The sequence below is a fragment of the Chinchilla lanigera genome, unplaced genomic scaffold, assembly GCF_000276665.1.
Source record: "Chinchilla lanigera isolate Chin_1 unplaced genomic scaffold, ChiLan1.0 scaffold00012, whole genome shotgun sequence".
NCBI classification, from domain to species: domain Eukaryota; kingdom Metazoa; phylum Chordata; class Mammalia; order Rodentia; family Chinchillidae; genus Chinchilla; species Chinchilla lanigera.
In genome coordinates, this window is record NW_004955413.1 from 22,183,990 (window position 1) to 22,211,949 (window position 27,960).

Consider the following 27,960-nt stretch of genomic DNA (forward strand, 5'->3'; position numbering starts at 1 on the left):
CTCTTAAAAATTGTGATTCCAGGTAATAAGTTGTTATTTACATATAACATATAACTTTACATTATCGGCTGGCATCTTTATATTTCCCACTTGAAATGCTAACTGGAAGTATCTTCCTTCCCCAGTCTCTGGCTCTGTATGACCCCAGCAACAATTCTAGAAGGCACGAGAACCTTAGTCCCGTGAGGCATTTATACTGTTTCCTTTCAGCTGTGCCTTGATGCATATTCCACCTCACCCCAGCCCTGCCCCACTACACACTCAGCATAAAATTTTAAATGATCCTGTTTGTATTCCCCTGGTGAACACTAAACCCTCTGATCTCTTTGCTCAGTCACTCTCTGTCTACCTCGCTATCTCACTGTCTGTCTCTCTCTCCCCCTCATTCACTGATTTTTAGTTATGACCTTGTCTTGGTTACTTTTTTCTCATAGCTGAGACAAAATACCCAACACCCAAAATGAAGGAAGGAAAGGTTTATTTAGCTTACAGTTTGTGGAGGTTTCAGTCCATACTTGGCTGGCTCTGAGGCAGAAGATAGCAAAGCAACAAGAGCAAAGGGGGAAATGGCAACCGAACAGCAATGCAGCCAGAGCAAAAGGGCAGAATGGCACCAAGCAGCTTCTCTTCTCTGCCTTACATTGCAAACAGGCTACCCCCACATAAGGGGCATGTAGCTCTCACATAATCTCCATGCCCTCCTCTTCCACAGGCTCAGGATGTATACAAAGTAAGCACCCTGGCTTCCTGATGAGTCACTTAGCCAAACCTCTAGACTCCCCAGGTTGACACAATGTATCAACCATAACAGACCTTAAGAACATATCCTGCCTGTTTTAATTCCTTGCTTGTAAGTACTATACCCCGAACAAGACTACAAATTCTACATGAGAACAGTGACCATGCCTTATCCTCATCAGTATCGGTGTCATGCCACATGCATACCATAGGTACTAGTGAAAACTGCGGAAATATTGAAATACTTCACTGTTGAATAAGGACTATTTCCTCTATAAAAATCTCCAATAGCACACAACTGGGAAAGGCCAACATAACGCTAGCTAAGGAGAATCACAAGCTATTCCTGATAAGCAGAAAAAGTACACGGGCATTGGCATTAAGAAATGCCAACCCACCTTCTCTACATTCTCATCAGTACTCTCAGATGGTTAGAAACACAGGGTGTACTAGGTGATGACACAAATGGTAAAATAATAATCTTCCTGCTTTTCTCCATCCGCTTCTATCCTTTAAGGCCTATCTCTTCTCCATACTAAATTCACAGTGGAACTCCTAACGCAAGGGTAATTGGTGAACTATAACTCTTTTTAGCATTTTCACATTAAATAAGAAGGCATGAGTGTAAATTTCAGTAGAGGTAATTCAAACTGAACACTTAGTTCAACTATTTAAAAAAAAAAGAAAATCACCAAACACCAGAAAATGCTGCCTTTAAAATTCATTTTTACCAAGTGTATTGCCCTTTTCAAAAGAAGAAATGGGTTTTATAGGTTGAGCAGAGCTGAAGCACAGCCATGGATGATCTAATGAACTTTCAAGATCATTTTCCAGAACCTGCATGGTAATGAAGAAAAAACAGATTTGGAAGTGAACCAGACCTGGAACCCAACTGCTGAATCACTGCTCACTAGTACTTGAGCAAGTTTAACCTCTCTTAATCTCTTTCATCATCTGTAAATGCAAGATTAAGAAAATTAGAGATAATGTAAAGAAAAAATCCAGGCTAGTGCCTGGATTAAAAGTTTATAATTATTAATAGATTTGATTATCATTTGTCTGGCCCACAACAAAAAGAACTTGTATAATTTTTTTAAATTGGTAGCACTAAGAATTCACCTAAAGAAAGCTATTTTCTCTCCTTTGTGATTGTTTTTGTTTTATTAAGCATAGGATCTTGGCCCAGGAAGATGGCTCACTGGCACAGCACCTGTCTGGCAAGTGCAAGGTCTTGAGTTCGATTCCCAGTACCAAAAAAAAAAAAAAAAAAAAATTTGACTATAAACATAAGATCTTGCTATGTAGGTCAGCCTAGTCTTGAACTCCTGTCAATTGATCTTCTTGTCTTAGCCTCTTCAGTAGCTTGGGATTATAAGTCCATGCCACCACTCCTAACTCTCTGGATTTAAAAATAAAATCTGATGAGAAATACAATGTGTTCTCTTGGGCAAGGTGTCACTATCAAATCAGATGTCTAAGATGAAAGAAAAAGTTCTTAAAAAGGGAAGCTTCTAACAAGAAACACACACATCCTACATAAGGATTCTAGGTGGGGAAAATCCTATACTGGTATATCTATCACAGAAAAGCTATAGGCAGATTTTTTAACTTCCTCAAAATTCTACTTTCATAAACCAAAGCTATTTAGCTGGCAACTACAGAGGTGGGGCAAATCAAAAATATCTCCACCTGCATAAGAAAGGGGAGTGATGGGGCAAGGGCACTGGCTATACAAGAGGGGAATTCCTCTGTGGAAGAAGGAAAAAACTGACTGCTACACCATTTTCTTTTGTTACTTTATGTGATGAAAGAATGCCTAAGTCATTCGACCACTCCTGCAGCAAGGCTGTTTTGCTCCTCTACCAGGCAGGACTAACAGCTTGTAAGGAGTTAAAGCTTTCAGAATATTACGAGTGAAAATACTGACAGAATGTTTAGATCTGTTTTTGTAGCCCAGGAGAATGGAGGAAAGTCTGAGCAGTAGAGCCAGATGGGCCCTCCCAGCTAAGTGACCTTGGGCAAGCTTAACAGCTTCTCTAGCCTTTATTTTTCTCATCTAAAAAATCGGGTGAACAGCATTTGCCCTGTAGAGTTGCTTGAATTTAAAAAGCTAACAATTAAAATGAAACTGCTTCAGAACAAGCACTCAATACAGGCTAAATGCTTTTCCTCAAACCTCAGGTCCCAACAATACACAAAATGCTGGCAGTGTGTATACAGACATACTATAAATGCTCATTCTCTTTCATTCCTTTCTCTCTCATTTTGCAGAAAAGAACTCAAGCCCAAAAAGAGAGAGTAGTATCCCCTAAGGTTGCACTGGTTACTGGCAGAATCAGGTCTGAAAACCAGTTCCTTCGTGCTCAATGCACTGTACCTTGCTTCATTAGGCACATTCCCTTGAGGATGGCTCAGCAAGTCAAGGCAGACAAGAAAAAAAACTAACCCTCCACACCTTTCCTGATTCGACCATGCAAGAGTTAAGCTCAGCCTCAAAGGAACAGCGCTGCATACTCCTTAAGGGAGGACTTCTGAGAGGCAGTGAAATCCATTCCTTTGTGTGATTGGTTGGTTCCCAAAGGGGTGGGAAGTGGAAGAGGGAGAAGAATGTCACCCGATCCCCACGGACAAACAACAGGAGCATCTGCTCAGGTTTTCAACTAAATCCATGAACTATTTCTGAATTCTTGACCACTAAGACCAGAAGACCCTAAACTTCTGACCTTCATCAAAAAAAAAAAAAAAAAAAAAAAAGAGCCTTGCTCTTCAGTGACTAAATTCTTAGCAATGCAGTATGGACAACTGAATGTAAAAGGTAGTTAATATTTCTCTAGTACAAAATTAGTACCCAAGGCTCGCACTCTGGGTGCAGAAAGTTCCTTTTGCCAGTACAGGGGCAGAGGACTGTTCCTGCTCACTTCTGCTCTTCCAGTTTTTTTTAAATACTGCCATTTCGGAAACCTGACAGGACTACTCAATCACATTCACTCCTCTGACATTTTCTCCACCCTGTCCTCCTCTTTTAAAAAGGGGACTATGGGGGCTGGGGATTTAGCTCAGTGGCACAACGCCTGCCTGGCAAGCGCAAGGTCGTGAGTTCGATTCCTTGTACCGGAAAAAAATAAAAAATAAAAAGGGGACTATGTTATTGCAAAACGTAACTCTGTGTAATTATGTTAACACACATGTGCACAGCACAGGAAGGGAGGGTCTGAGGAGAGGGAAACCCAATACCTTGCCAAATCCACTGGGAGGGAAGCCCAGGTTATTAATCCAGAACAGGACCACTTAACTGAATTAGTTGAGGCCAGGCTCTTCAATTCTGGCTAGATTCTTTGCCCCAAGGGAGAATGCAAAGAGGGTCTGTCTCCTCCTATCTATACTACCCCCAACAATTTTTCTTTACTCAGAAGTTTAAAGCTTTATATGCAAAATATCTTAGATCTGTGCAGGAATTAGAAAGACAACTGCTCTGCCCCAGTAGGCTACAGGGCCTCCACGTGACTGACTGGGGGATTGAACCCAGGGCCTGTGCATGTAAGGCCAAGAGCTTTACACCTGAGCCACATCCCCAGCCCAGCAAGGGAAGCTTTTAAAACTAAGTCAGTGCAGGAATCAACATGAACTCACCCCAGAATCGAGACTGAGCCAAACCCTACCTAAGCCTATCCTAATTAGTCAAGAATTGCTGGACATACCCATCTCTCTGAAACTGTGAAGACTAATCTGAAACCATTCTGGACTCAAAGGACACAGTCCACTCTTACGGGGTCAAGAGCAAATCAGCTCCAGGAAATAAGAGGCAAAGGCTCCCTATATCTCTTCTTTGTCTCCATGCTATAATCCCAAAGACAAATTTAATCTGAACTATGCTGGTAATGCCTCCTGCCAACGCAGATGTCTCATTTATAAATTCTAGGGAACATCAGTGACTCAGCTCTCTTTCACAGACATATTTCAGCACATTAACTACTCAAGAAGGCTCAGCAAGCTAGTAAAAGTAGACTTCAGTGTCAGGCAGGCCCAGGTCTAAATACTTGTTCCATTACTTTCCAGCACTATGACTTATACTTCTCTAAAGCTCAATCTTGAATCTCCACAATACATCTACTAATGTCCACCTTACAGGCACAGGTTAAGGCAATGAGGAGCTATAGGAATGTGTATCTAGCACAGTACTTGATAAATAATAAGCATTCAATAAATAGTAGCTGTGGCTAGAAATTATAATTGCAGACTATAAAGCCACTTTTATAAAGGAATAACACACAATCATATTACCATTCCTACACCTTACCCATCCCATCAGAGTGGTAAACAACATGAGAATGCCAAAAGCTATTTAATGACTGCACTGAGCAACATGCTATAAGATGTGGCTAAGACTGAAAAGATGCAACCTCTGTTCATGTTGGTCGGGGGAGGACACAACATAAAGGAAGTCACCACGAGAAAGATTTGAAGAAGGTTTCAGTATGGAACTACTCCTCAGTGTAAATGTTCAGAAGTTGCTTTTCAATCTACCCCAGACTTGAGTCAAGTTAAACAGATTTATGGGATACATGGGGCAGGACAGTGCTGCAAGGCAAGGGCCACTCTGGAGCTCTACATGTAAAGAATGAGGGAAAGAGACAGTAAGAATGTGTACAGAAAGATTTTGGTCTTCTCACATTATACCAGGAAAATTACTGAGGAATACAGCTGACAGCCATGACCATGAGTTTTCAGACTGACATTACAAGATGACTGCTTGGTAGGTTAATGCAGCAGAACTTGTATGTTTTAACAAACAGACACGAAGCACTCAAGGAATGATGATCATGTAATAGAAAAAAAAAATCTCACACGAAGGGTGCAGGGACAAAAAGGGTTGGGTTCCATGAGTCAGCAAGCTCACTGCTCTCACAAACCAGTGCTCTTGCTCTTTTCTTTCCTTACAAATGTCATCATCACCACATCCCAGTCTGTCAAACTCTCACACACACACATAACTGCCTGTAGTGCTGATGGAGTGGAACAGGGCTAAGACACTCCTGGTCATAGCAGTACATGTCTCTCAGGATACAGCACTGCACTGGGAAAAAACACTGAACTGAGAATGAAAGCTCAGTATAACAGACCCAGATCTGCCACTAGCATGACATGTATGAAGAAAAGTCCACGACCTTAGGTGAATCCTTCAACCTCTGCAGGAATCAAATTCTGAATCTGTAGAACAAAGGTGATATAACTACATCAAGCTCTGACATTCAATGATGTGAGGCGTGAGGTTCAAGCTGATGTTTCCTACCATGAATTCTTCTCTCAGTGATGAGGCAGACATGCCAAAGAGCTAGGGTATTAAAACAAGTGATTACAATTCCCTCTCCAGTATACACCAAAAGTTCAGACACAGTAAGCCAGCTACAGTATTTCTGGAACACAACACAAAAGTTTTGGGATCTGCACTCCTTCCTACACCATTCATTTTATGAAGGTCAGAACTCTCTATTCCTTGGATATTAAGCCAAGGAAGTATTAAAAAAAGGAAATAGTGAGACAACAGTAAAGTCACCTGGCACCTGGAAGGGCTCATGGTTTGCTTGCTAACGAGACCTCCAAACACTTCAACTAAGTAAGACATACAAGAGCTTTAGAGTTAGCATTCATTCTAAAAACACAAAAATGATGGTTATTTCTGGCCAATGGATCAGGACCTGAAAGATGGGTATGCAATAATCTGCATTAGACAAATCACATGGTCAGAAATAAGCTTGCAACTGCCAGAACTCAAAAAACTGGCAGCTTTTTAGTGAGGACTCTCTGGGGACCCAAAGCTGCAGCAACCAAGGAAAACGTATCCAGATTAGATCAGCAAAGGCCTCTCCAGTTCCACATGAGGTATTGTAGGGGCAATAGTGCTGGCCAACACACAAAATTTACACAATGAGCTCCCTGAATGCTGCACGTGTCCAGGTCAGAAGAGCTACTGCTCTGCCACAAATGACCCGTGGAGTAGCGGGTGCCAGCTGTCCTATTACTGATGCCTTCAGCTGCATTTCCTCAAGGGGCCTGATTGGTTTATTTTTAACAGTCATTCCCAATTCCACCAATTTAAAATTAAGAATAATTTTTCTACATTGTCCCAGTCCTTTCACCTTTCTCTTCCTGACAGAAAAATATGCTTTTCCAACATGCAAAACATAAGATATTATAGCCCACAAAATGGAATATGATTTAGCAATCAAAAAATGTACTGACACATGGTACAGCATAGATAAACCATGAAAACATTATGCTAAGTGAAAGAAGCCAGACACAAAAGGCCATATATTATATTAAATCCATCTATGGGAAGTATCCAGAATAACAAATCTGTTGAAATAAAGAGAGTAGTGGTTGCCTGGGGCTAGGGTAGTAAGGGAATTAAAAAATTGGAAGTGATGATTTAGGATGGAGTGAGGTTATTGTAGCATGATGAAAATGTTCTAAAACAGATTATGGGATGACTGAACAATTCTGTGACATACTAAAAGCCACTGAATTGTATACAATACTGTAAGTGGGTGAATTACACAGTATGTAAATCATATCACAATATACGTGCTTTTAAAATGTCGTAAGATCACAACCTTCTTTAGGAAGGGCAGTTTGGTGAAAAGATTTATCTTTTAGCCATCCTTTGTGTCTAAACTCCTGGTCCTTCCTCTCAACCACACATTTTGCTGTTCATATTCTCTGCTCTGCTGCAGCACCCAGCTCAGGCTTACACCTTTCCTGAGACAACAACTATGCTGATGTGGGCTTCACTTTGATCTTAAAGTTCACTGTTGCTCTATCCTGACTTAAGTGTCTTTCCTTACATACCTAGTTTCCTTTCGTTCAGCAGAGATATAAACCACTGTGGTAGGAGAAAGAAGGGCAAAAAGTATGAGGAACAGAATAGACAGCCCCTCACCCTGCACACATACATGCACGCACCCCCAACGGTGGCTAATGATCTACCACATCATGAAAAGGGAATAAGGAAAAATAACAGCATAAAAGGACAAGTTTGGGGGTTTTAACAAATTCAAGTTCTAATCAAAACATTTGGCCAAGTTACTTTAGGCCTCACTCTCAGTATTCACTTCTGTAAAATGGGGGAAATAGCACCTCATACATCTAATGTATATATTATAAAAATTAAAGGAAAACTTTACGCAAATGATTAACATGATTTGCGTAACTGACCCCTGAAGCAATCTGTAAATAATACAAGTATTTATAAAAGCTGTACACCCAGTTTTTCTCATGCTGTTTTCCACTGTTCAGCCTTCCTGTCAAAAAGCCAGCAAAAAAAGCAGATTATTGGCACTATCAAATTGGTTATAATCCTTTTCCTATTCTAACTTATTAACAGATCCCCAGTCCACACTTAATATTTCTGGCTTTTTCACTTCAATAGTATTACCTCCCCAGTTCTATGTTCCCTTCTCAATCCTAATCTGCATTTATCACCTTAATTATGATATACTAAGCCACCAGGCATGTGGTGTAATCCCAGCACTCGGGAGGCTAAGGCAGCAGGACTGCCACAGGTTCAAGATCAGCCTCGGCTACACTGGGAGTTTAAAGCCAGTCTGAACTACACAGCAAGGGCCCTTATCTCAAAACAAAAACAAAACAAAACAAAACAAAACAAAACAATACATGATACACTAAGCCACTCTGGATTAGTTGTTTATACCTAGACTAGCACAGCACTCAGTATCCCATTCTTTCTAAAAGTATATCATGAAATAACAGCAACTTAACCACAGATTCTAGAAAGAATCCATGATAGAACACTAAGCAGCCATGACATAATACTATAAAAATAGTTAATGCATGAGAAAGTGTTTACAGTATAGTACAGCTGACCTTGAAGCATATTTTATAAATATATACATAGATAGAGATATATAGATATAGATATATGTGCAAACACAGCATAGAAATAAGACGAATAAAGTTAAATATATTGGGGCAAATTTTAGACATTTGTTCTGTCTATACTATATGACATTTGTTCTGTTGCATATTATAAATTTTTCTTTGATAAATATATATTACTTTATCTTTAAAACACTTTAAAGACTTAAAAAGGCAATTACTTCAAAAATTCAAAGGCAATTAATTCCAAAATACAAGGCCACTCTAGAGTGTGCCTCTGAAGTCAGAGCAGGGATCTAGTCCCTATCCTACCACTTACTGTATGCATAACTATTAGCAAATAATTTAATGTGTTTAGGCTTGGTGTACTCATCTGGAAAACGAAGATAAAACTTCTAGCTGAGTATTCACCACACAGTCTTCAGAAAACCCCAGTGCTCTTACTCTTCTGCCCCTTTACTCTCTGGCAGGGGGTCTCATGCCACTTGAGCATGCGAAAGAATTGCCTGGAGAGTCCGCTGAAACCCTCTTCTAAAACCCATCCTGAGTTTCCAATTCAGTAAAGGTGGGAAGAGAGGAGGACCATGAATTTGCGTAAGTTCCCAGATGAAATGGATGGTGCTGGCACAGAAGCCTACACTTTGAGGGCCACTGCTCTAGGTAATAACAAAGCCCTGATAATATGCTCCACAGATATTAGGTGCCTTTTCAGATCAGTACTACTTTAGGAATACTCGATCACCAGATACTGAATTAAACTAGACCCTCATAATGCAATGTACACTCACCCAAAAGCCCAACTTACAACACTGGATAACTCGCCCCAAGATATTAAGGAAACCAGTTTTCTACTTAAAGTGGTCAATAAATAACAATTACTAGTACTACAGTTAGAATACTCTGATTCCAGCATGGGAGAAATCACCTGAGAATCTGGGTGTATATCAAGCAAAATGCAAGAGACAGACATTGCAAATCCACTGTAAATTGTTCCACACCTGACTGGTAAATTCACCTGGGGCAGAAGGGCAGAAGGGCAGATTCTAATATGTTACAGAAAACCTGGCTTTACTCTGGGTGCCCTCTGTTGACAAAAACCAACATAGCCACTTAGTCTTTTGTTCCCTCCCTTTTCTCCTCCCATCCCAAGAGAGTCAAGAGTCCTGAAATGTGACTAAGATTTGCAGAAAGATTTCCAGCTAAGAAATTCTTCTTAGTCCATGTATAGGCAGAACAAAATTTCTTCCTTCAGTTTCCCTAGTCCCTTTCTCTATATCAGGATCTGTAGTTTATGTCCAAACAAAACAGAGGAGTGCAAACACCTGTTCATGTACAATGCACATGCAGAATGTGAACTAGGATGATTTTTACTTTTTTGTTTTTACATTTTTAATGAGTACAAAAAAAATACAGAAGCTTAATATTACATGATAGATGAACATTTTATAAAATTCAAATGTCAATGCCCACAAATTGTTATTAGAACACAGCTATACTCATTTGTTCACATACTGTCTATAGCTGCTTTGATGCTACCACAACAGAGCTGAGTAACTGAAAGAAACGGCATGGCGCAAAAAGCCTAAAAGACTTACTCTCTGATGCTTGACAAAAACAGTTCGCCCATTCCTCTTCTACATATGGATAAATGTGATGTCTGAACCTCATTCAAGTACAAAACACTGCATTATAACTTCTATGTAAAAGTGAGGACAATGTGCTACCTCTCAGACACATTTTCAGTTAATGTTTATGAGCAACCCTATACTAAAAGCATCCTGTATTACAAATGAAGCACCAAGCCTCAAAGAAGTGAGATATCAGACCCAAACTAGAATTTGAACTCTGGTTTAACATCAAAGTTTTCTGATCATCCTCCAGCAGTTTCAAACTGTGTTTTAGTCAGGGGAGGAGCCTCATGGCAAAAGGAAAGCCAGAGAGGGTAGGCTCTGGGATTCCGTATCTTTTCTATTAGGACCGCCCCCTTACCTACTATGATAAACTTTATTCATGAAATCTGTTTGTGTTATACAGCTCTGAAATTATTCCAAGCACTCAGAAATATTTTTCTTCTGAATGTATTTTTCACTACCTTCCAGAATACAACATCTTATCCAATCATATATGAGAGCTTAGAATGAACTCCCTCTCTTCTCAGAATGTTACTTGGCACTACTGGACTTCAAAATATGCATCAACTCTAGAGTAAGACTCGAACTTGGAGAGTTAAGCCTTTGTAACACTGCACTCTTGTCTGCTGCTTCTGTGTAGTCTGAGACCTCAGGCTACAAAACAGCAACATCATGTTGCCCTTGGAGATGTAAAGCCTTGCCTGCCCATATGGGCATGGTCTCTAACATCAGTCCTCTAGCTTGTTGCTGCAGATCTCTGCTGTGGTGGCCAAGCCAGGTTCTCCCAAGAATAGGCAGACCTAACTGCTTCTAGGCTTTACTTCTCACAAAGGCCTGTTTCCATCCTAAGCAACTATACTTTCATAATTTTGGAACTCATTCACTATGTAGTTAGTGTGCCTCATCTACCCAGAATGTTCCCTGAGAGGTCTGTTTACATTCTGCCCCTCTTTTAGCACAGTGAATGAACCTAAGAAGAAAAAAAGACCTCTGTATGGCAATAAACTGTGGAATTCATAAAACCATTGTTTGATCACATCCTACTTTCCACCCAACAGTCTGAAAGAATTTGTTGCTAAAAAATTTTAAGCCTTTTTTTAAAAAACTCTGAAGGTAATGTACCTCACTAAAACAAGTCATTTCTGTGCCATTTTTTACCATGTTTGGTCAATCTATAACAATAGTAGGAATCTTAATTTTCTCGTCTCCCAATGAAAATTAATAACCTGCCCTCTGGTATACAGATGATTGGGGTCTCATCAATGGAGAATGGGTATGAAAGTGCTGTGTAAACTATACAAGGCTACATAACTAAATAAAGAATTATCCCTGTAAAGAGAGGAATGAAGAGTGTTGCTCACTAAAGAATAATCAAACATGCAAGTAAATGTTTAAAAAGCAAGTCAAAGTAATTAAGTATAAGACATGTGCCCAGTGGAAAAATCTAACACATTTGAATTTAAAAATCAAATTCACTAAAGAGTTACACAGTCCTGGGCAATGACTTAATCTCCAAGCCTTCATTTTTTGCTTGCAAACAGAATTAAATAATATTTACTAAATGCCTTATATAGGGTCTGACACATAGTATTCAATATATGTTAGCTCTCTTCATTAGATCACTCCCCAAAGTCACAATCGCTAGAAGTAAACTATAGGATCCCTGTGGCAAAAATAAAATAACAGAACTTAAGAGTTCTGGAAGCATCTCCATCTTGAATGATTCCATGATCCATGTGACTGACATCAGGAAGTTTGTGAGAGCTCAGGCCGAAAGTTTTCTAAAGGAATAATGAAAACGCTTAACAACAGGAGACACACAAGGAAAATTCTACTAATTCAATAAAGGTATTTATTGAGTGTTTTAAGACCCTTGTATGGCTCCATAAAATGACAGATTTACATTTAATATCCACTTGACCAAACTCATTAAACTTGTAAGAAGTACTCTCTTGCTGAAGATCAGATATCTAGCTTCTTAAGTGTTAATTTTTAATATCGTTCTGGCAAGGCAAAGGCAATGAAAACCTAGCAAGTCTGACCAAAGTTAGGGAATTTTTTCCCCTTTATCCATAAGAGAAAATGTCAATGAAGTAGTCTCTGTATTTCAAAAAGGCTGATGATGAGTTTACTTTTTAACTTATCTGTTTGCCATTCCTTACCAAATTCTTAGTGGGAACTTACTTTGTGCAAAGTATTCAAAAATGGGAAGAAGTATCACAGGGTTCTTTGTTCTCAAAGAACTGCTTGGGTCCCAAATTTTTTCACTATGACCTAATAGGCAGAGATAAAATGCCATTACCAAGTGGAAAGCATGTCCCTCAGAAGCACAGTAGACATTGAGCGTCTATTCCCAAATAAGAGCATCTGACAAGACTTCATGGAAGGAGCAACTAAAGTAGACTCAAACAAGGAACTGAATTTAAACATGGAAAATACCACAGGGAGATGAAAAGAAGAAATCTGAATTTAAACCCATATCTGACTTCAAAGCTGTATTACCCAACACCACAGTATGACTACAACACAGAAAATCTTATACGAAACAAGGAAAAATGACTGCAGTTAGATCATACTAAACCTAAAATATCACACCAGAGCATTCAGTAAATAAAAGTTAAGCAGAGTCCTGAGACTCCAGTGTGATTAGATAAGTGCTTTTGTTTGAATGCAACATTACCCAGAATTTCCTGAAATTATTTTCTAGTGGTACAAAAATTCCTAACATGGGATATTAAGTCAAGTTCTATAATTCCTTTCCCTCTCTAATCAACCTTATATCAGGTCGATAAAATACTATACAGTAATTCTATTAAGAAAATAAAAATGTTTAACGTACACTGAAATACATAACTATAATTACAAGGCACTATATGTAATGAGTTGGTTTCATTCTAAATCACCTATCACAAAGAACAAAGAAAGAACAAAGAATAGAGGCTTCTTAAAAGTAACTCACAAGATGATAACCAGGTTTGGTTGTGAGATCATCTATGGCTTGGTGGTACTAATTATCACTAAGAATATGCCTACTTATGACTTGGCTGCCCTAAGCAATTCTAGACAGATGAATTTCCCAATTCACCCTGAGTGAAATTATCCATTAAATTTACAAAATACTTAAGCATTTAAGAGTCAACAAACAATCTTAAAAAATTACAGCAACCCTAAACTCAACAAAAAGAGGCAAAGCTAGGAAGAAATCCAACGGTGGCATAAAAGGTAGGATGTAACAAAGAAACTAGATATAGAGGAGAAAGGAGAATAAAAGTCAGCTCTATTTTTAATGTGTCTGGCCTAAGTCACTCTTCTATCCACAGATCTACAGGAGCCCTGAAAGACTGAGGAAGCAAGAAAAGGGTAACAGACAGAAGTTTCATCTTTTCCACAAGGCAGTGACATTCCCAAGAGCCACAAAATCAAACCCACTGGACCCAGAGCACTTAAAGGAAAAAAAAATGTACGCCTGAAATGACAAGATACTAACATTACTTAGAATGCTGAAGAAATAAGCTAAATCTAGTTCTATAGCCAATAAGTCATTCTTATCCCAGGTAATTTTAAAAATGTAATGCTTTCAACAACATTAAACTATTTTTACTTTCACATATGAGAAAACTAAGCCTTGGAGAAGTCCTCATAATATTTGCTCATGTTCTTCACATTACCCAAATTCACTTGATCTGATCTCATGGAAATGCTCACACAGACGTTACATGAGTTCAGAGGCAATGAGGGAAGACTTCACAAAAGAAAATGAATTATGATCAGGCATCGTGAGGGACACAGATTCTGCTGCAAAATAAATTCTGCTGCAAAAAGTAAAAACATTTTAAACAAAAAAGGCTTTAGGAAGAAAAAAGTGGCCAGGTGAGACATTTGTGTTAGTTACTTTTCTCTTGTTCACAAGACAAAATACCTGACACCCAAAGTTAAAGGGGGAAAGGTTTATTTAACTCAAAATTTGTAGATGTTTCAGTCCATAATCAGCTGGCTCCATAATCAGGTGGCATGGTAGGCAGGCATTACAGAGGAGAAACAGTTTATGGCAGGCAGAAGGTAGAAAAGCAACAAGGAGTAACCACAGCTCTTTCTATCCCTTATACCTTATTCTGGCTACTTAGGACAGGTAATACTCACACCCTTAATCCTAGTGCCCTTGATTCTAGCATTGCACCATGAATGAACTCTATCATCACACACTCCAGATCTAGCCACCTCTGAAAAACCTCCAGCTATGGCTACACGGGGCTTTGGGCATAAACACAAGGCATAACAACTATAAAGACACATATACAGCAGAAGAAAACTGTGAATTAGATATTAATGAAAGGATTGGAAATGTGGCTCAGTGATAGAGTTCTTGCTTTGCATGCACAAAGCCCTGGCTTTAATTCCCAGCAACAAAAACAGAAAAGAAAAAAGAAAAACAGTTGGAAAAACTAGAACAAAACTATAGAATCTTGAACGTCTGCCTCAATTTGGACCAAATTCTGTTCAACTTTTAAGAGTCTCAAAAATAACCCGCTCTTTCTATTGACACTCCCAAGATTTGTATGTATGATAGGCAAAAAAAAAAGCATACACATTTTATTTCCCTCACAAAACCTACTTTTCTTGGGGATATGATCATCTATATTACTAAATTAGAAATTTTAAATCTTTTTTTGTTTACTGCAGTAAGAAAAGTGATTTTCTTTTAAATTAAGTTTATTGATACATTTTAGATATACATAATGATATCATAATGATATTCATCATAGGGAATTTATACCCATACATGATACATTTTGATTCTTTTTTTCTCAATCCCTTCTTCTCCATTCAACCCATCTTCCCCTCCCTATTTACAAAGTTTTGTTTCCATTTCATCCTTTTTCTAATCTTTTTTTTTCCTTTTCCCTTCCTTCATTTCCCTTAATCCCACTCTACTTCTTCTTTCCTTTTGAATAATTTCTTCTCATTTCACAGTATCTACAGTAGTACATTTTGGTCCTTATTTACTCTTTCAGTTTCTCACACCAGGGAGACAATGCAATGTTTACACACATGAGTCCGATTTACTTCACTTAAGAGTATGGTGTCAAGTTGCATCCATTTACCTAGAAATGCCTCACATTTATCCTTCTTTATGGCAGAGTAGTACTCCATTACATTAAAAACCACATCTTCTTTATCCATTCCTTGGTTGATGGGCATCTGAGTTGTTTCCAAGATTCAGCTATTACAAACTGTGCTGCTATAAACATAGGTGCAACTAATTTCACATAGGAAACAACTAAAATAAGAAGGAAAATGACAAAACATTTAGAAGAAAGTGAAAATTAAAAACTATTTCCTTGTAAAGCTTCCCTAAGTCTTTCCTATAAAATAAAAGATTTACTGATCCCATTATATGCCAGCAAATTCACATGTTATCTCTAATCCCATAACAGTCTTTCAAAGTAGATATTATTCCTAATTTATAGATGAAGGAATTAAGGCTCAGTCAAGAGTAACACTTGCCTAAAGCCAGATAACCTGCAACACAAAAGTGATTTAAACTCAAAGCAGGGTGTGTGTGTGTATGTGCATGCGTGCATCTGTGTGTGCACCTACAAAGAAATTTCCATGAAACAGCCTTATATAGAAGCTACAGGGTCTTGGTTAAAAAATAATAAGAAGCCAGTAAACCCGGCTGATCCTATACCATACCACATCCCTTAGGACAGCACAATTTCTCTTCACTACCTGAAAAGGTTTCTTACCCAAACTTGCCTGCCAGTAAGGACCGGAAGACAACTATGTTAGCCAAATAAAAAGCAACCATAAACCTGCCAATCTTCGTTGGAACAACCATCAGGCCTAAGCAGAGATAGGCAAATGTCCCTTTTCACAGTCTCTTACATAAAATACTCAGTTTATCCAAACCAGGCAAATAAAGGTGAAAACATACTTCTGTTTTCTTTTACTGGGGAAAGAGGAAAGATTTACTTTATGAATTCTCCTAGAAAAAATATTTGCAAATTGCAAATCTGACAACACATCTAGAACATTAAAGAATTGTTAAAATTCAATAAGACAAACCAAATAAAAAGTAAATAAAAGACTAGAATAAACATAGCATCAAAGAAGTCATACGAGTGGTTAATAAGCACATAAACGTAACTCTACATTGTTAACCACTAGGGAAATGCAAATTAAAAGTATTACACATTTGTTTTAATAAAGAGTTGATAAAACCAAGCCATTTTGGAAAGTAGTTTGAGAGTGTCTTTAAAAGTTAAGCAAGACCTCACTATAAGCTCAGTAATTCTAGTCCTAGAAATCTACCCCACAGAAAGTAAACATATGTCCACACAAAGACTTTGTTTGTGAATGTTCATAACAGCATTATTCATACTAGTCAAGCCAGAAACAATCCAAACACCTATCAATTGGTAACAAGAGAAAATATGTTACATCCATAAAATATTATCTAGTGATAAGAAGTATGTAGTGATACATACTACAACCTGGATGATCCTCAAAAGCATTACGCTACATGAAAGAAGTCACACATAAAAGATTACCTATGTCATATAATTCTATTAATATGAAATGTCCAGCAAAGAGAATTTTATAATCAGAAAGCATAACAGCAGTTGCCTAAAGAGGGCTAGGGTAGGATTTTGGACTTTCTATGAAAGAATCTGAGAGACCTTAGGGGGATTAGAAATGGTTTAAAACTGGAGTATAGTGATGGTGGCACAACTCCATACATTTACTAAAAAAATCACTGAAAAAGAACAGGCTGGGCTGGGCTGGGCTGGGCTGGGCTGGGCTGGGCTGGGGCTGTAGCTCATGTGGCAGAGTAACTATTAAGCCTGCACAAAGTAATGGATTCAATCCATACCACAACACACACACACACACACACACACACACACACACACACACACTCATGTACGCTGGTTGAATTTTATGGTATGGAAATTATATGTCAATAATGAATGCTTTGCAAAAACCAATTTGGCGCATGCACGCACACATACACACACACAAAAGAGAGAACAACTTGAGGGGAAACAAGTATAGAAGAAAGAAAATGTAATCATAATACTTTACCACTTGGCAATCAAAATATTTACAGTCGGAAGAATGTATCATGGTACATTTGTTCTATGATTCTGGAAAAGGTGGCTACGTTCGTGCAGAAAAGATGGCCACAGTCATGTCTGTCACATGATGCAGCTTGCAAACAAAAACAAAATTTTGCCAAATGCTTCTGTTTGTGAGCCAAATTGTTTGCAAGCAAGTGTTCAGAACCAAGGTACCACGATATTATACAATCATAAAGCAATAACAATAAAAATGGCTTTATTAGCAAAAATAAATCTATAAAAATATTAATTCATCTTCAACAGTAACAAGCCAAAGGATGGCCCACAAAATTGATAAATCAAGAAATGGCATAATACATAGATTATTTAGAGGCAAGTCAGTAAGGACCAGAAAAAATTAATTCTTTCCTAGGAAGGAAAAGCCTATGAACTATCCATGGAATGAAATGATCTAAAATATAGTAACGAAGTCTGAAGCTAACTACAGGACAAAGCTCTACGAGAACACTAGGCGCTGCTGTATTTGCAGGCTCTTCATCCACTAGAGGGTGTAAGGACAACACCATAGAAGGACTTAAAACCTTCCATGGGCAGCCTGATGGCAGCTATTGGGGAAAAGCAACCATTTAAAAGGATCTTGCAGAAAAGATGAGACTAGGATCTATACAACCTAGCAGGAAGAAAGAATGTGATTTTACATTTCTTATAATTTAATAAAGTAGAAATGTTTACCTAAAGGGGGGGGGGGGCAAAGTAAAATTGTAGAGTGTGAGATACAGAAAGAGTAACATTTTATTTCTGAATGAGTCATTTTAATCCAGTTTCCAGCTGGCAGAGGGGCAGGGGGAGCTCAGGGTGGAAAAGTAGTGGAGAGGAGCGACTGTTAAAAGGTATGGGGTTTAAGTTTGCTGTTCCTTTCTTAGAAGGAAGGAAAAGATGGGGACTGGGCTCCACATATACTGAAGACTCACTCTAGCACCAAATACCACTGAGCTATAGCAGTAGGCCATAAGGCAGCATTTTTAAGGACAAGAGTTCTGAGAATGTTTTTTCCAAATTACAAACTGCAATCCAATGGTGGGTCTAGAAATTGTTGGGCACAACTTATAATTTTTGAAATGTAATGGAACAGACTGGAAAATTCACAATACTTAGAGCACAGTAAGCTGTATGTATCCTACACATTCATATACGTGTATGTGCTGGGTCAAAATATAATAGGTATTATTACTCAGATTTGCAATCTTTTTTAAATTCTAAAGCACTGAGCTAGAACTTGCAGACCCTCACACTGTCCTCCATCTTACCAACTTTCCCCAAAGGGAAAAAAAAAGCAGCCATCATTTCTTTGCCACCAAGCCAAATGAAAATGACAGAAAATGTGTTTGCTGTTACACAAAGCTCTCAAAGTTCATTTGCAAAAAAATCAGACTAAAATAAAGTTCATTCTAGGAATAAATGGAAGAGCTGGTCAGAATACAGAAAAGAAAATACTTTGTGACAAGAAACAAAATACTTTAACATAGTTTAAATCTGCCCTCTATATAACAGACTGCTGTAACTAAGTCACATTTGTCAACTTAAACACCTCATTTGATATGCTCTTATTTCTGCGAATCCCTGAAACTTACGTATATGATGGCTGTTGACAGAATTTTAGAAAATTAAAATAAAAATCTTTGAGAAGTCCCTGACAAGCATTTTAAAAATCAAAGTCTGACCACACATTAATGTTTTAAGAAAGAAAAAAAACAAATTATAGACCATAACTATCTGAATAAACAAGGAAGAAAACTTGATAGAACTAAGTTATTCAGGGGCCTGAAGACTTCCCACGATGTTGCAAAAGATTCCATACCATCTTATCTTGTCATATTAGCGAGAGACAAGCTGTATCAAAAGAGACAGACACTAACAGAAAAATCCTGAAGGGAAATACCAGGCACAGGCTGCAAGTTTAGAGTTCAAGCCAAATCTGCGATTTATTACCTATGTTATTTTTATCTACAAAATACAGATAATAAGGCGCAATCTACCTAGTAGAACTACTAAGGCAATGAAAACTGAATACAGTATTTTGTAACCTGTACTTTACAAGCAATTTTTATACTTTACTAATTTACTAATATTCCCAACTCCACAGCTGACTCAACACCTGAACCTAAGCAAAAGTCTATGCTCTCTTTCATCTCAAATGTAACCAGCCACGTTTCCTCTTCCAAGTGTAAGTACCAGACAATGCAGTGGACCATACTGTAAGACTGTAGGAAAAAGATCATTCTGAGGTTACTGCATTACTTTCAATACTTACTGTTAGCTGGGCTGCCCCAATGAAGCAAAACAAATTACAGCATTTCTGATTTGTACTTCTCTGCTCAATTCCTCTTTCCCTACCCATTCCCCAAACTGAGTTTATTCCAAAACAAAATTCAACCAAGAAGCAGCTACTGAAACATAAAGCTGCTGACAACAAAAGTCCTCCCAGCAACTTATTACAGTACAGAATAAGCACTTTTAATCAATTAACTTGTTAATTAAACTAGTTCCACCTGAAACTAGTTACCAAATTTTTTACACCTCCTTTCTTTCTCTCATAGCTGTATTTTTACCAAGAAAAAACATGTTTATTTATCAACATGTGTTTATTTATCAACATGCTGATAAAAAACTTAGAAATTGTTTTTATAATTATATTATTAAATGTTATATAAATAAAATAGAAGTTTTCTTGAAAACAGCTCAATTTGCCGGGCATGGTGGTGCACACCTGTAATCCCAGCACTCGGGAGGCTGAGGCAGGAGGATCGTTGCGAGTTCAAGACCAGCCTGGGCTACAAAGTAAACTTAAGGCCAGCCTGAACTGCTGAAACACAAAGTGAGACCCTGCCTCAAAAAGGATAAAAAAAAAAAAAAAAAAAAAAAAAAAAAAAAAGAAAAGAAAAAGAAAACAGCTCAATTTTAAATGCTTTGAGAATACATAATAAATCAAGACACTAAATATTTGTGTTCAGTCAAATCTGATATGGGTAAGCACTGTAAAAGACTAGGCAACAAGGGGTAAACAAAATATAGGCATTTCACCCAGATTGCTTTGAATGTCATTAAATCTTCGGTTTTGTTTTTTAAAAACATACAGAAACACAAAAACACACATACAAAAGACACTAAAATTCAATCATACTTTGAGGTAGGTTATGCCCCAAAAATTTTAATATACTAGTATTTCAATCAGTAGATCTGGATGTATATAAAAAGTTTTGATCTCTTATAAGAAGACTAGAAAATAAACATATAATTGCTTCAAATAAAATGTTCTAAGTTAAAATGAAAGTTTTAAATTATTTCTCCACTTCAAATAACTGTTTAGATAAACTTTTAATGGCCTACTAGTCCTGATCACACCAGTTAAGAGAGCAGACTACTTCTTAGTTAGGAACGACCATATACACCATACATCTCAGCTGGCCAGGGGCTGTCTCAACATAATTCTTACCATCTCTTTTCACTCTCAAAAGTATCCCAACTTGAATGGTAAATTTCTATGTTCACTTTAACAATAGCAGACATTAGCCACATGTGGTAGCACACATAGTTCCAGCACTAAGGAGGTTGAGGCAGGAGAAGCATTGCCAGTTTGAGGTCAGCCTGGACTACACAGTGAGTTCAAGACCACTGTGAGACCCTGTCTCACTATAGTGGGAGGCTGTCTCAAAAAAAAAAAAAAAAAACCAGATATAAAGTTATGGCACCACAAGGTAAAAAAGAACTCCCCACCACCAAAAAAAAAAAAAAAATTCCAAATTTTAAGAAGCCAAGTTAAAGCAGTAAACTTGCTATGCAAACTGTAGCCCTCTTAGAATCAGGCTGCTGCTCCTAAGCCTCTTCTATACAAAAACTCTGTAGCTGATACACACAAGTACCACCCCATTCAAAAAAAATAATTCAAGCCCAAAAACTGTTTTAGCCTTAATCAACACCTGAGAACATGCATAGGCACATGCATATAAATCACAAAGAAACAGCCATCTGGGAATCTAAACCACTACACTGTACCATCAACCTAAAATCTGCATGGCTTGAGATAAAACATTTAGCTTCTGAGCTGCTTTCCACTTCTGTAAAACCAAACAATGTTTGTCTCCTCCACTTGTACAGAAGGAGCACATCTGCAAGCAGAAAGAAGTGCTTGGAATGCTTTAATAAAAGCAAAGAACTGCCATCCCATCAGGCTTGTTAACTGCTCAAGAAAGAAGGCTAAGGTGACCTAACATAAAAAAGCAAAAACTATACAAGATGGTTGGTGGGTTTTTCCCTCCTCCTTTTCTTCACAGATTTTTAATTAAAATGTGTTGATGAGGCTTTTATAACATGACTTTAAAAAACAGTCACTATAAGAGTGGAATGCTTAGTCCACTTAGAGATAACAAACTTAAATGTAGTAATCCAGCAGTTGTAGACTCCTAGATCTATGGTTGAGCTTCAAAAGGACTACAGAGCCCCCAAATGGTAAATAAAATGTGAGTGAGTACGCACGTTTCTTCAAGTGAGTCAATAATCTGCAGTATGAAAGAAAAGGTCCTCAAATAGACAATAAATTTAAGTTTTTATCCCACTACGGTACTAACTTGAACTGTCATCTTGGATAAGTCATTTTATCCTTGTGTGCTTCAATTTTCTTATCTTTCCAAAGGACACATTCACCTTATCTACTTCAAAAAGTGGTGGGGAGGATGAAATGAGAAAATATCAATGACACTGTGTTGTAACAATCAAAATATTATTTTCTACCTCTTTTAAAATCACCATTAGATGCTCACAAAATTCCTGTCTGGAAGCAGTTCTCAGCTATTTAGAAAGGGATAGCAAAAGAATAAGGAAAACAAATAAAGACACACAATTAAAATTCACCTTCACCTCACTCCCTGGCTCCTGGATTTGCTGAGGTAAACCCCACTGGAGAGATGTAAAGCTCACAAGTTCAGTTCTTGCCCAGTTCGGGCTGTTCAGTGACCAGCGTTTCACAAATGCCTCCCAAATCTCAAAGCACAAAACGAGAGTTCACAAGGTTAGGCGCATTAATTAGCAGTACTCATTTGGATTCTGCATTCATCAAATACAACAAGCCGCTATTCAATATTTGCCTATTTGCACTACTCTAAGATCTCTAATTCAAAGATCCAGTCAAAGTACAAAATAAAACCCAAGAAAATAAACTAAAATAAACTTGTCACCATCAGAACGTGCCTCAAAGTAAATGAGCAGCTGTAAGCCGCACCAAGAGGTCTGTGCAGGTCTACAGCAGAGACAGTATCAGTAGTAAATGTACATGTTACAAAAGCAGATCTCTGCTGCAAAAGAAAAGAATAAGTAGTTCCAAAGAAAGAGACTATTTCTTGTGCTTTTCCTATTCTTTTTGCCTTGCTTCTCATTGATCTGTAATTCACACAGCATTAGGTAGTATCCTTTCAGATTCCTTTAATTCAGTAAATCTATTTCCACACCTTATATCATTTATGTCTACCTTCCTATTCCCAAAATGAGCAACATTTTATAAATATTTGCATTAATATGCAACATTAGATTAAGAAACTGCCCATGATTCCTTTTTATTACATGTCCTAGAGAAAGCTCCAGATGAAATACAGAAAACATGGCTCCTTTTAAAAAGTGGTTCCTGGGACTCATCCTCAGCCTCTGCTGCACAGCAGAATCACCTCAGGGGTTTCTAAACATTCCAGTAACTAACCTCATCTCAGACCAGCTCAATCAGAAGATCTGGAGAAAGGATCTCTAGGCATCAACATTTTTTCTGATGTATAGCTACAATATATCAAAGGTCTATTTGTTTTCTTAAGAAACAACTTTGAAGATATCAATACATAATACAACAACCATTGTTAATTTCCTACCACTTTGTAACTCTGTACTGTTTGTACTGTTCTTATGCTATTTTGTAAATGGATGTCTGTTTTTTGATATGTTTTCCTTCTTTTATTTAAAAAAAAAAAAAGACAGGATAGCTAGAATGGTTGTACTACTGGTTTCTTTATTGAAAGGAACAGTTAATGTCTGGTTGTTCGTTCAATCTTGCATGCCTATATTTGTTTATCTGAGTAACCAATTTGAGGATATCAATATGTAATACAACAACCACTATTAATTTCCTATCACTCTGTCTGAAATTCTGTATTGCTTGTATTATTTTTGTGTTATTTTGTAAATGTATGTGTTTGTTAATGTTTTCGTTCATCTTTAAAATTTAAAAAAAATAGATAAATTTCAGAAGCAAAAAAATATATATATCTATATCAAAGGGCACGAATTTCACAACTTAACAGAAGCTCTTATGACATTCAAAACAGAACAAGAACCAAAAAACAAAACTTGCGATGTTCTCTTTTTATTTGGGATAATGACGGTATCTTTCACTAAAAGCTTCTATCTTCAATTCCAATGGTAATAATCCTACTGGAAGATGAAAGCTGAGATACATAAACAATACTTTATCTCTATACCGTACTTGGAGCCAGTCTGATGCCAACAACACCAATAATGCAAGAACTGGGTAAATACTCTCAAATCTGAAAGGTCTCCAAGTAGGTGATTATTGATTATCCTAGTTTTTAAGATGAATTTCAGGAACTCCAATGAGATTCAGTTAGTTTCTGGAAAGGAGAACCATGTCACCCTTTTCATTTATACTATGCTGACTCACACTCGAACAAGCCTAACCAATAGTGGCTTTTTTCTTTCCAACCCCATAAAGAATCATGGATAAGCATTCAAAGATACTTCCAAGAGCTATCCTTTCAAATCTCCCAAAGAATGTCCATATCCCCATACAGCAAGGAGATAAATAAATTTCACTCATAACTCAAACCATACCATTTCATTAAGTGGCAGCTTTACTTGTTCTTCGATCCTGTTGCAGACTCATCTGCTCAAGACTTCAAATAGCAGAAAGACAAAGGAAGCGCTTTACACACTTGCCTAAACCACACTAAGACGTCTCATAGGAAACTGTTCTACTCTGACCCCCACAATAGGGCCCAGCGTTCTCCAATTATTCCCCTATCCAACAAAGAAAGGCAGCAGAAATTTCACTCTCTCAAGCAAGCCTTCCCTGATTAAAACCATAAGGCTGAAAAATCTCCCAGGAAAGAGAATGGAATTTTCTTGCTGCAGATTACTGCAGAGACTCAAAAAATCTGTGCATACAGTCTGGAGAAGAAAAAACAAAATCCATCATTACAGTACTGTACTTGAGTGATTGTTTCCCCCTATAATATCTGTAACTTTAATCATATAACCGTAACATTTTTAGAATATACTTTTATATCCCTAGCAACAAATTCACTGCTGAAACAAGATGTGTTACCTTCCCAAATAAGTAATTTCAGCAAATAGTAGCACAGTATCCTTTGATAAAACACACATATGTACACACATACCATCTCAGTTATAAACAGCAAATACCAACCTGGCTATCCCGCCCTGGGAATCCATGGTAACCTGGGGTCAGAGGTTCGTTCTATAAGAAAGAAAAGAAAAAGAAAAAAAAAAAATCAAACTGTAATTGAAAAGAATGTTAAAATAATTGAAATCACCCAAAGTGATCAAATAGAAACTACTACCCCAGTTCCTAAAATGTCCCACTGCTGTATTCCATCCAAACTAACTACACATATCTCCTGACTGAGCTTTTACAACGCCATAAACAAAGACAAACCAATTTTTTAAAAAAGTACTTTCTTAGGAAGGAACACTTCACAGACCCTACTTTCCTCCTTGTATAGCTAAATCTGTTTCCCTCCCAGTATAGTATATCTCAACCACGGTGCTACTGAGCCTCCTAATGTCACACTGTGAGACTTTAGTAGCCCCTGCTCCTATTCACTAAAAGCCAGTAGCCCTCCTATACACTAAGATAGCCAAAAACTCCCACACATTTCCATGTTTCCCCTGATCAGAGAGGAAACCACTCTGAAAGTACCACTCGCTGAAAACAGTCTCTTGACCTGGAAACATTTTAGCTCTCATCACTTTGTTTTTCCTCAGTTTTTAAAAATCTGGATGAAATTCCACCTCTGTCCAAGACTTCCTTTTCCAGCCTGTACCATTATGGACTCAAGTTACTCACAACATGTGTGTATGTCAAATTTATTTTGGTTGTTTATGCAGCTTACTTTCAATGTTATTCATGATTCTAATTAATCTTCTATTTTAAAGGTATGTCATATAGTGCGCCTGTTTCAACTTCACATTAAGTACTAAACCAAGATCACTCAGGACAAGAATGCTACTCAACAAAAGCTATGCAAATCCTAATTTAATATAAAGATACACAACATGAACACTCCTTTATGGCTTATATGAACACTCCTTTATGGCATCCAATCATCCTGCCAACGTATATGGAATACTAAAACTTCCGAAGTATAGTTAGGTAACTGCAGGAATAAGAAATATGAATGAAGTAAGGCCCTTTCCTTCAAGAAACATTTAAATGAAAGGAGCTATATGTGCACAAAGGAGTAAATGAGAATATATGGTACTTCTATAATTCCTAAAGTGTTTAATCTTCTTTAGGATATTCGCTCTTTTTTCATCCATTTTTATTTTTTTATTTCTACTAGCAAAATAACAACTTCAGAGGAATTTGCACTGATAGGACTTCAAAAACGCCAACAGAACAAACCTTCCATCTAATGGGGATTACTTTCATTTCTTTGACAGTCAAGTCTATATTCCCTTGAAAAACATGAGTTAGGAGTTAATTTAAGCTCACTGCAGAGCCCATGCTTTATTCATCATGGTTTCCCTGAAATCTATACAGTGTCTAAGACATGGTGCATACCCAGAAGAGTATATACATAAATAAGGGGAGTTTAATAAACAAACTATTTAGGAATTCAGCCGTTGATTCAATCTTAAGAAACCCAAGTGCTCCTTTTCTACAACCTAATTTTCTGTTTTGGACATTTTAATATTTATAACTAAGTTTCTCCGAAGAAAGTACACCAGTGAAGATAAATGCCTTTAAAAAGTTATAGGTACCCAACAATTCTGAGAAAGAAAAGAAAAAAAAAAAAAACTGAAAGATGCATATTTGCTAATTTCAAAGTTTACTGCAAAACTATATAATCAAGATAGTGTGGTACAGGGAGAGACATATGGGCCAATGGAAAACTGAGAGTCCAGAAATAAACCTTTACAGTTTGACAAACTAATTTTTTAAATAGGTACTTAGAAAACTAATAAGGAAAGAGTAATCTTCTCAACAAGTGAGAAGTAATAAAACAACTGGAAAGACATAAAAATATGAAGCTACAACTCTTACCTCATACCATATGTAAAATTAACTCAAAAGAGATCATACCTAGAACTATAAAACTCTTAAAAGAAAACAAGGAGCAAGCCTTCATGATCTTTGGGTAGAAAACAGTTTATTAAATATGACACCAGCAGCATTAAGTGACAAAGGAAAAGAGATAAATTAGGTTTGAAAATCAGATGTTTGATAAGGGATGTCTACCTAGACTACATAAAGAACTCTTACAAGTCAACAGCAAAAAGAAAATCAAATCAACTTAAAATGGAGAAAAGTGGGCTAGGGATATAGCTCAATGGTAAGGTACATACATGCCTAGCATCTGCAAGGCCTTGAGCTCAATGAGTGGTACAATGGGGGGCAGAGACAGACAGATATTTAGAGAGGAGGCTTTGAATAGGCAGTTCAAAAGATATGCAAATAACCAGTAAGCACAGCACCTGAAAAGATGCTAAATACCATCAACCATTATACAAATCAAATCCACACTGAGATAACACACACAAGGATAGTTATAACCCAAAAATCTGACAGTGGTAAGTATTAGTGAGGAAGTAGAAAAACTGGAATTCTTATACATTGCTGGGAGGAATGTAAAATGATACAGCCACTTTAGAAACCACTGGGTAAACCCTCAAAATGTTAAACACTGGGTTATCATAATACCCAAAACTTTTACACCAAGGTACATAATCAAGAAAAACATACATATGTCCACATAAAACCCTGCACACAAATGTGCGGAGCTGCATTATTTCATAATAGCCAAAGAGTAGAAACAACCCAATGTCCATCAACTAATGAATGGATAAACAAAGTATATAGTATCTCCATAATTGAATATTATTCAGCAGTAAAAAGGAATGAAATACTGACACAACACAACTGAATCCTAAAAACATGCTAAGTGGAAAAGATGAGACACAAAAAGACTACAAATTATATGATCCTATTTATAGGAAATGTCCAGACTAGGCAATGTTCATATTGACAAAAAACAAAGTAGGGGTTTCACTGGCTAGGGGATAGAAATATGCAATGACCACTAACAGGGAATGGGGTTCATTTGAGGAGTGATGAAAATATTCTAGAACTAGATACTGGTGATAGATGATTATACTAAAAACAAAAAACCCCAGCAAACTTCTACACTGAGATTTATGGTAATAATACAAGTTAAAACCATGTTGGCTTTTTCTTGCATTTCTATAATTGATTGCATCCAGAGCCTTCACAGTAAATTACATTTCCCAGCCTTTTTTAAAAATTTTTTCTTTTTTTTTTT

General features: G+C 37.3%; 1 protein-coding gene across 11 annotated transcripts in view; it reads right to left on the bottom strand.

Moving 5' to 3' along the window:
* Rbfox2 (RNA binding protein, fox-1 homolog (C. elegans) 2) overlaps positions 1-27,960 on the bottom strand; it is a gene marked incomplete in the record, with an annotated part of 254,383 nt that overhangs the window by 149,942 nt on the left and 76,481 nt on the right. For 10 of the 11 annotated variants that reach the window (XM_005379139.2, XM_005379131.2, XM_013511503.1 and 7 more), the window contains 1 exon segment: positions 24,825-24,875. In XM_005379139.2, the coding sequence (XP_005379196.2) occupies positions 24,825-24,875 (51 nt within the window). 11 annotated transcript variants of the gene reach the window in all.